General features: G+C 37.8%; 1 protein-coding gene across 1 annotated transcript; it reads right to left on the reverse strand.

Annotated features, from left to right (window-relative positions):
* Positions 1-3340: 3340 nt before the first annotated feature.
* On the reverse strand, positions 3341-4664 carry LOC111375266 (senescence-specific cysteine protease SAG39-like). Its single transcript, XM_022998068.1, has 2 exons — positions 4223-4664; positions 3341-3933 (listed from the first exon to the last, which is right to left on the reverse strand). The coding sequence occupies exons 1-2, from the start codon at positions 4662-4664 to the stop codon at positions 3341-3343; spliced, it is 1035 nt and encodes a 344-aa protein (XP_022853836.1).
* Positions 4665-10527: the final 5863 nt, after the last annotated feature.

A 10527-nucleotide genomic window follows, 5' to 3' on the forward strand; every position in this document is an offset into this window, starting at 1 on the left:
TTGTTTTGGGTGGACCTAGAGGGGGTACTTTTAATATTAGCCATGTCACACAACCACTTTTTCACTTTACCCAAAAAAATTTGACATTCACCACAAAAGCATATTCTTGTGTAAAAGACGAAAATACCCTTAAATGAGTCATTCAATTACAAAAATAGAAATTTGTTAAAAAGGCCAAAATATACTTAACTTACAAATTAAAATCCAAACACCTCTCAATTGAGATTTGAAAAGGAAGTAATTCTTTTTCATCAGTTTAATCTAACACGATAAAAACTCTTTCATTTTTCATCCACTTCAACCTTAAAATTTCATAAACTTATCAGTTATCAACCTCAAGAAAAATATTACGTTAAATTTCAACAATTTAATTCGGTAAGTATCTTTTCCTAGTATTTAATTTTATTTTTATTGAAGTCGTATATTTTTTTAAATGGTAGAGAAAATAATATTAGAACTGAAGTGAAGGCTGGCACCGATCGTCGGAACGAACTATGGTCCGTTACGGACCATACGGACCATTAAAATGGTCGTGGTCCGTTCCGGACCCGAATTTTTCTTCTTCTTCTTCTTCTTTTTTTATTTTTTATTTTTATTTTCTGAATCAATTTTAATTTTTATGATAAAAAATGTAATTAAATATGAAATAAATAATATATATGTTAAGATAATGAACGAAATTTAGAGATAGATTAAATAGAATTTTTTTTTGACTTAATATGTTTAGTAATTAAATATACGAAATAAATAATAAATATATGTTTAATAATAAATATATGTTTAATGAATTAATTATGGAAACAATTAATATAATTAATTAAAGAAATACTTAAATGAAAATATTAATATATTTTAATTCAAATAAATAATCAAAATAGAGTAATTAAACATGAAATCAATAATATACATAATTAACGAAATATTTAAAGAATAGAGTAATAATAAATGAAATTCAATTTAATTTATTCTTTAAATATTTCGTCCATTACGTATATTATTCATTTCATATTTAATTATTCTATTTCGATTATTTATTTGAATAAAAATAATAATATTTAATTCAATTTTTCATTTCACTATTTCTTTAATTAATTATCTTAATTCGATAAGTAAGAAAATTATTATTCAATTTCATTTATTCTTTAAATATTTCGTTAATTATATATATTATTGATTTCATGTTTAATTACTCTATTTCGATTATTTATTTGAATTAAAATATATTAATATTTTCATTTAAGTATTTTTTTAATTAATTATATTAATTGTTTCCATAATTAATTATTTTAATTTTCTTAAAATGTATCTTATTTGTTTCATATATTTAATTACTAAACATATATTTATTATTTATTTCGTATATTTAATTACTAAACATATATTTAAGTCAAAACAAAAAATTAAAATTCTATTTAATCTATTTTTAAATATTTTCGTTCTACTTCTTAACATATTATTTATTTCATATTTAATTACATTTTTTAACATAAAAATTAAAATAAATTAATGAAAAAAAATGAATGGTCGGGTCCGGACCGGCCAAATGGTCCGGACCCGGACTGGATGGTCCGTTACGGACCAAAATGCCTGCTGCTCGCCGGAAAACTCCATTTTCGACAAGCTCCGTCTCTTTTTTTCCAGTTTTTCCAACATCTCAACCTCAAATTTGATCTTTTCTTCCATTTTAACCATAAAAAATTGAATTTAAATCATTCAAATCCTAGACATTCAAACTTACACATTTTCATAAAAATTATTTATAAAGAACATGTCTAACCTTCTAAAAAATGGCGTTTCTCCGGCTGATCGTGGTGTGTCCAAAGAGGTCGAAGTGGGACAGGTCCGGGTCGTCGGTAGGCGACGGATCCGGACTCCTTTTTTACTTTTTTTTTCTCTCCTCTTTTTTCTCTCTATTTCTCTTGTCAAGGTTTGCAAATGAGGGGGGTATTTTCGGCCTTATCAATTTTGTTTACAATTCTTTTTTTTTTTTTTATTATGAAAACTTTGGTCAAAGGCCATTGTGGAAAAGTGGGTGGATGGGACAGCCATTAGCCACCATTTCCTCGGAACTAGAGACCTGTTACAAACTTCACAAAACCGACTAATTTCATTGGAGCTTCTATCTTTCCATCTGTTTCCAATCACGGCTCATTTCCTCCCAATCTGATATTGATGCATGCAAACTCATTAGTATAATTTAATTCTCCGCAGCCATAATGTTCCATAGATAGTTCAATCCTAGATTTATGCATGATCAATAAAGTCTCCCTTAGAAACTAGCCCTCCTGAAGCGCACACCAATAGCACACGATTAATTCCACATGGTTAGGCTCAAACTGAATTGAGAGCGTAACACTATAAGTTAATCCCCAAATATAGATCATAGCTGAAAGAAACATCTAATGGTTCAATGCAATGATAAGGCATGAATGAGGCAATTTATTCTTGAAAGACATGACGTTTCATTGGTACTAGATGTCATCATCGTCTCATCCGTCACCTTCCCGGCCCTTCGCATCTCCTAACAACTCCAAAGCCTCATTACCTTTCCCATCAGTCGAGTACCTACCAATCAATGCGCTCCATTCGACCACATTGATTCAGGAATTTCATCAACACCTTTGTCTTGTCATGCTACCGCACCACTATATCCGATTCAAATACCGTACCCAATTTTTTGTCATCGGTCTCTGATTTGCTCAGCAAATTTAATTTTTGTCATATTTAATAAGATAAATTGGATAATACTCTTCTGTCGATACAGTCACAGATTTACAGTCGATGTCCATCTACGGGCCCTACGAGAACCTCCACCGGTAACCCTTATGCCTTGTGTCCAGTGCTTTTAGGTCTTTTTTAGTGTATGTTTGGGAGATTATTAGAAGTGAAAAGTAATTTTTGTACAAGAATGTGTAGGTAAAAAGTGTGGAAAATTATTTTACTTGGAGAATGTTAGGTTGAAAATGTGTTCGAGGAAAAAATGATTTTCAAGAAAGGAACTGTGACAAACAAATGCTTAGTCTGAATTACAAAAAGATTTTTTATGTTTAGTCGTCCTTTTGTTGTCTACTAATATGAAAACTCGAGATAATTTATTAAATCTACAAGTGATTTTGTCTCTAAATTCATAAAAGAACTGACCTTATTTGTAAGATTCCGATGCTAATTATATGAGAAAATATATCATCGATTAATCAACACGAAAACATATTTTTAGTATAAACAAGGCATTGACAGTTCCATTAATGAAGTTTTGTACAGAAGAAACTGCAGCTTTACTTTGAATCACAACATATTTTACAAGATTCGTGCAAGAAATTTACACACGGTGCACACAATTCTAAGCAGTTGGATATGAAGAATCCATTGCAATACCACAAATCCCTTCTTTAGCACCAATATCTCTTTGCATCATTATATACCCCTCCTCTCCCCAGCTGCTTCCCCAAGAGTTCTTAACCAACCAATACTTTGTACCATCACTAGTCGTCCCGTACCCAACGGCCGTCACACCATGGTCGAGTTCGGTCCCACACTTGCCGGTGAAAACTCCACTAGAATAAAACTGAAAGTCCATTCCACTGGCGTCGATGGAAACCGATATGGGTTGATTAGCCACAGCCTTGAGCAATGCCTTTTCACTGTTAGTAGGCACTTTTTCATACCCTAGAATCTTGGCTGCATGGGATAATTCCTTCTTTTTGTTGCAAGTCCCATCTGTAGCCTCATAAGGGTATGTAGATTCAGTGGCAATTCCTTTGTTTTTTACAATAAATTCAAAAGCATCCTCCATGTATCCACCTTCACACCCTTGATCTTCACTTGTTTTGTCACAGTCTACTATTTCTTGTTCTGACAGTGAGGTTAATTTCTTTGTTGTTATTTGATTTATACCTTCTGTGGCTCCAATTGCTGAAAATGCCCAGCAACTTCCTGTTGAAGATGAAATATAAATTAATATTGGTTGTGAAGGGCGTGTTGAAAATTAAACGGAATTCCGTATATGTCGAAGTTCTTGATAAAAAAATTAATATAGTGTGCCTGTTAAAAGATGTGTTGAAGATAAAATATATAAATATTTCATTATGAAGGGGCGTGTTGAAAATGCTGGAAACTTCCTACATTTCAGGTTTTCGGTCAAAAAATGAGTCTTATGCACGTGAGGGAAGTAGTGACGATATACAACTTAAGCTTTTAGATAACGCTGAATTAGGTCAATTACCACACTGTCCTTGATCCTTTACTGGGGTGACAGCCCCTTTCTTCCTCCAATCCATGCTAGAAGGCACTGCAGTCACATTTTCATACTTAAATGATGTAATTTCGGATGATTTCTTCCTTGAGGGCATCCTTAATCCATTCCGAGCTGCCCTAAATTCGTCATTTGTTTGATCAGCAAATGCATTAATCCCGAGCTTATAAGGCCGATTTTCGGCTTTATTAAAAGCTTCAATGAACCCTACATTGTCTTTGAATATCTTGAAACGCTTTTCTTTCTCGACATTATCTTTGTAAACACGTCCAAAGCGCACCATCCACTGCTCGTGTTTCTCTGACATGGACGACTCAGATATAGTGCGAGCTGTGGTTTGAGTAGCCCACAACCCTAAGATCATCACTATGAGAACAATGCTGAATTTAATCATCTTAATTGATGATGCCATTTTATTTTATGATAATCCAAGAAAACATTGGTATTTATAGAAGTTAAAAGATGCACAATCAATTATACTCGATCAAAAATTAATTATAATTCAATACAACCTGATTATAATTAAAAAAGCCCAAAAAATTGTAGTTTGCCGGGGAAACTGGTATGATTGGAATTAATGTAACTCATTACGGTACGTAGATGTTGGGTCTTTGAACACTACGTTTATTGAATTTGATTATAACAGCAATTATTATTATAATGAACAGTTTTAAATTGAAATCCGCAAATATTCTAATTTCACAACATCGTTAAAGTATTGGCTATGTGACTTTAGTCGACAAAAGCTTCACAAAACGTAACATGTAATATATTGCAAATATTGGATATGCCATTTAATAAAAGAATATGTAATACCTAAATCGTTTTTATATATTGTTACAATCGGGCCAAATAATTAAAGAACAAAAAAATATGGATAATATGAAAATAATGGATCACAAAGAAAACAAGATTTACGTGAAAACCTAAATTCGAGAAAACCAAGGCGTAGAATTCACTATTATCAATAGTAAGAAATTACAAAGAATCTCTTTAGATTGATAACTAATTGAACAATGTCAATTCCAATATGTGTACAACAGCACTGTCAAAAGAGGAATCATTATCTTTATTTTTCTTGAACTCCTTCAACACTTCTTCAAGTCTACTACAAACTCCCAATACTACTCCAACAGTATTTACAATCAAATACTCAACATGAATTCGGGTCATACTCAAATTCTAATGTATATTTGTTGGAGTGTGTGTGTGTGTGTGTGTGTGTTGACAACCGAACTTTGATCTAAGTTAAAATAGTTCGCTAACTCCACCTCAGGCAAATGTGAGTTTGGTCCATGCTCCCAAGTCGGACAGTCCCGCTGTTATCTCAGAAAAACATCATGATTATCACTTGTCACATTGCCCTATCAATTGCATACACTTGCCACAGGTGACATCATCACCACCCAAAATCGTCAATTCTAAGTCCTAAATCTGAAACTCCTTGCAGGTCATCATTACTTGGGGAAAACATTTACACATGGCCACCAGCCTTGTCAACCAATCACAGGAGAATTCGGCGACCCGAGTTTCAAGCTCGAAACTGTAGTTGATTTGATTGATTTGATGTAATTTCGACTGAAACTATGTATAAATAGTTGAATAGAACTCTTGTAAAAGGCAAGTGAATTCATATAACAACTCATAACACAATTACACTTTCTCAACATATTTTGTGGTCTTTTTCAACAATAAATCCTCATTTTTCTTAAAGTTAGCTTAAGATTAACCCTGCTAATTTTGACGTCAACAGTTTGGCGCTAGAAAGAGGGCCCCAATTGTGAAAAATAGTCTCATTCTCTCCCCAAAATCCAAGAGCCATGAGTCATAGCTCAAGTTCGAGAAACCCATCTCATACCCATCCTCATGAAACGAATACTCCACCAAGTTCTCCACAACGACGAGACCCTCAAATGACCGCCATGAGGAAAGCCCTGGAAAAATTGACAATTGCAGTGGAACGATTGGAACGAAGTCAAGCCCACTTGTCCCCATCAAATACCGAGGTGGAATCCCCTGTAACGATAAAGGCAAGGCGTCCTCACACCAGGAGGACTCTCCACTTTTCAAAAGGAGAATCCTCAAGAAGCCGAACTGACGAGGTCAGCAGTAAGGAACCAGGGGCGAGGAGGACTAGCAGTGTGTTCGACAGATTGGGGACCCAGCACTCGCTAACCCCTACGCGAGGACAAACCGACCTCAAACGTCCCTTGGAACAAACATAACCCAAGCTGAGGTGCTGAAAAGATGCATTGCTGATCTGGAGGCTAAAAACAAAGGTGGCACTAAAGATTATCTGAGCAAACGACATTTCCCCTTCACTGAGAATGTCCTTATGAAACCATTACCTGAAAAATTGAAAATCCCTCAGATGGTCGCATACGAAGGGGATGGTGATCCCCTCAACCACCTTGACAAATACACCTCGTGGATAGAACTACAGAGGGCAAGCAACACAATTAGGTGCTGAGCATTCCCCCTGACTCTGGGAGACAAAGCCCAGAGATGGTTTAGGAGACTGCACCAGAGGTCGGTAAAAAATTGGAATGATCTGGCCACGACATTCTTGGCCCAGTTCATGGGTTCTAAGGCCAGAACCATGCCTAAAGAACGACTAGTAAGCATCAAACAGGGAAGAAGTGAATCCCTCAAAAGTTATCTAAACAGATTCAACAAGTAATCTATGGAAGTGGAAAAAATATCTAACGATGTGGCACTCATGGCCGTATTAGCAGGACTAAGGCCCAGAACAAGATTCGGGTGGTCAGTGCACGAGGACGGCCCAAGAACTTATCACGAGTTCCTGAACCGAGCGGAGAAATACATAAGTGTTGAAGAAGCGACCTCTGACCAAGAGGAAGCCAGATGCAAACCCGACCTCAACAATACGGTGAAGGAGAAAAAATCAAGTTGCAGTCCTCAGCTCGAAAGAAAGAAGGACAGGAGAGAAAGAGAACGTCCTGAGGCTCAGCCATACATATTTCGGGAGTACCACTCACTCAAAGCCTCCCTGGAAGAAGTATTCACGTAAGCCAATGAAAAAGAGATATTTCGCAGACCTATGATCCTGAATGACAGACATGCAGGACACCATCAGGGACGATACTGCCGATATCACAGGATGGTGGGCCATGACATTGATAACTGTCGAAAATTAAAAGAGGAAGTTGAGTCCTTAATTCAAAGAGGTCGATTACAGGAGTTCGTTGCCAAGCCAAAAAAAGTAGATCGATCTACGACGCAGCAGCCGCTGCTGCAGGGACCTCCCACACGAGCTCAGCAGGCAGTCTCTAACCGTAATCCACCCCCACGTGCCGAAATTAAAATGATGGTGGGAGAAAATTAGTATACTGAGGGATCCAAAAGGGCGAGACGAAGACAAGCCTGAAGTGCAAGAACTATGCTAAACTACTGGAATCAAACCCCGCAGATCGGTATAGACCCTAAATGGTTCTGGTTCACGGAAGAAGATTCTAAAGGAATCTTCCAAGACCAGAGTGACGCCCTAGTGGTCACAATGCCAGTTTTCGGAGTAAAAGTTTACCGAACTTTGGTAGACAACGAAAGTTTATTCAACATACTATACTTACGAACTTTGAGACAGGTAGAAATATCAAAACTCTACCTCCAGCTGTACTCAAGGAAACCACAGAGATTCTCTGAGGATCCTATTGAAGCCCGAGATTAGATCGTCCTTATTGTAGAGCTGGGCGAAGCTCCTCGCCAAAGAAGGATCCTAGAAAATTTCGTGGTGGTAAATTTGCCATCCAATTATAACGCAATATTGGGACAACCCATTTTGCACGAGCTAAAAGCTGCCACATCAATTTATCATTATTGCATGAAATTTTCCACTCCTTACGGGACAGTAATTATTCGAAGAGATCAAGTTAGAGCAAGGGCCTGCAATGTCAACTTGCCAAACCTACAAGTCAACATGCTAAGGGACAAGGCGAACATGCAAGCCAGGGAAGCCAGATTGAAGAGACCAATTGTTGCGGATCTCTCGGAGATCGACATAACTAAAAAGCACATCAAAAAAGCCACAGATGAGCAACTGTCCTTTGACAAAAAGGAGGCGGACCCACATCCTTACCCCAGAATTCTGGTAATCTCGTTGCCTGTAGCTGGGGTAACCATCCCCAAAGTCTTGGTGGATACATGGAGCGCTCCAAACATCATATTCAGTAACATCCTTAAGTGGATGGGTATCCTTGGTAACTTCCTTCAACCATACCCAAATATGGTCCTAGGATTAAGTGGAGCCCTAACTTCTGCCAAAGGATCGATCAAACTCAAAGTCAAGTCAGGATATACCCCAGCAGGTGAAGATGAGCTCCTAGTTCGTAGTATTCGACACTCCATCGACTTATGATGCTGTAATGGGGCAACCCCTACTATTTAGCCTGAGAGCAGCAGTGTCCCTGTATCACTATTCAATCAAATTCCCTACACCCCATGGCGTGGGTGAAGTCAAAGGAAACAGAGAGCTCGTCGAAAGATGTCAATGGAAACCTTGCACCAGCCATCAACGCACCCTCCTGGGAACACATATGGCAAATATATTGGAATCCGAGCTCATTCCACTAGACTCGCGGAACAAGATAGAAGGTAGAGAAAGCCCATCGAAGAAGGAGAAGGAGTTCAAGATTGTACCGACGACCATCAAAAGAGCTCAAAGTCGGGCGTGAGCTGCAGCCCTCTACCCGAAGCGAAATTGTGGCCTTCCTTAGACAAAACCTTGATGTCTTCACCTGGAATCATGGGGACATGAGAGAAATATATCCCAATATCGCCTGACACAAATTACGGGTGGATCCCTTAGTTCGGGCGAAGCAGCAAAAATGATGACCTCTGAATCCTGAAAGATATGAAGCACTCAACAAAGAGGTGCAAAAACTGTTGCACAATGATTTTCTCCGCGAGGCAAAATATCCGAAGTGAGTCACAAATCCGAAAACACAATGGAGATTGGAGGGTATGTATAGACTTCACCGATCTCAACAAAGCGTACCCCAAAGATAGTTTTCAGTTGCCAAGAATAGATCAAATGGTGGATGCCACTACCGGACATGAACTACTCAGCTTCATGGATGCGTACTCTAGATATAATCAGATACCGATGTATGGTCCAGATTAAGAACATACCTCGTTTGTAACTGATTGAGGTCTTTATTATTATAGAGTAATGTCATTTGGTCTCAAAAATGCTGGTGCCACCTACTAACGACTTTTGAATTTCATGTTTTCCCAACAGATCGAAAAAATAATGGAAGTGTATGTTGATGATATGCTAGTCAAAAGCATTAAGGCCAAGGACCACTGTATGTACCTGGCTGAGATGTTTGATATTCTGAGAAAGTATGGAATGAAGTTGAACCCAAGGAAATGTGCTTTTGTAGTCAGCTCTGGAAGGTTCCTAGGTTACATTGTAAACAATCGAGGAATCAAGGCAAATCCTGAAAAAATACAAGCTGTTATCCAAATGAAGCCTCCAACTAGACCCAGAGAGGTACAAAGTTTAACCAGAAGGATTGCCGCTCTCAGTCAGTTCATCTCTAAGTCTACGGACTGATGCAAACCCTTCTTAGACACATTACGAGGAGGAAAGAAGTTTGAATGGACCAAAGAATGCTAGGACACCTTTAACGAGTTAAAGAGACAACTAGCTCAGCCTCCGTTGCTTTCAAAACCTAAGGCAGGCGAGGTTTTGAAACTATATTTTTCTATTTCAGAACATGTCATTAGTGCAGTTCTGACCTGAGAAGAGAACGGCGTTCAACACCCAGTCTATTACGTAAGCAAAGCGCTTCACGAAGTCGAGCTCAGATATTCACCTGTAGAGAAGCTGGCATTCACCCTGCTGATGACAATGCGGAAACTGAGGCCATATTTCTTGGAACAACCCATTGAGGTCCTCACCAATTCTCCATTGAGACAAACACTGCAAAGACCCAACACTTTAGGTCGGATGGTAAAATTGGCAGTCGAGCTCGGACAATTCGACATCAAATACACGCCTCGTTCCTTCATCAAGGGCCAAGCGTTCGTCGACTTTGTCTCTGAGTTCTAAAACGTTCCAATCGAGGAACTACCGAAAGAAACCCCATGGAAACTTTATGTCGATGGTTCATCCACCGGAGAACAATCTGGGGCTGGCGTAGTATTAATCAGCCCTAAACAACGCATATTCTGCGAAACCTTACCATTTGACTTTAAAGCTTCAAACAATGAGGCCAAGTACGAAGCTCTCATTGTCGAAATAAGGATGGCCT

Source organism: Olea europaea, chromosome 2 (genome assembly GCF_002742605.1).
Source record: "Olea europaea var. sylvestris chromosome 2, O_europaea_v1, whole genome shotgun sequence".
NCBI lineage: Eukaryota > Viridiplantae > Streptophyta > Magnoliopsida > Lamiales > Oleaceae > Olea > Olea europaea.

What these genes read in the sequence shown, in the direction of transcription:
- LOC111375266 (XM_022998068.1), bottom strand. Translation starts at nt 4,664, where the DNA reads ATGGCATCATCAATTAAGATGATTAAATTCAGCATTGTTCTCATAGTG. An exon ending in AAAGGATCAAGGACAGTGTG is followed by an intron (nt 3,934 to 4,222) that starts GTAATTGACCTA and finishes CATCTTCAACAG; the next exon opens with GAAGTTGCTGGGCATTTTCA.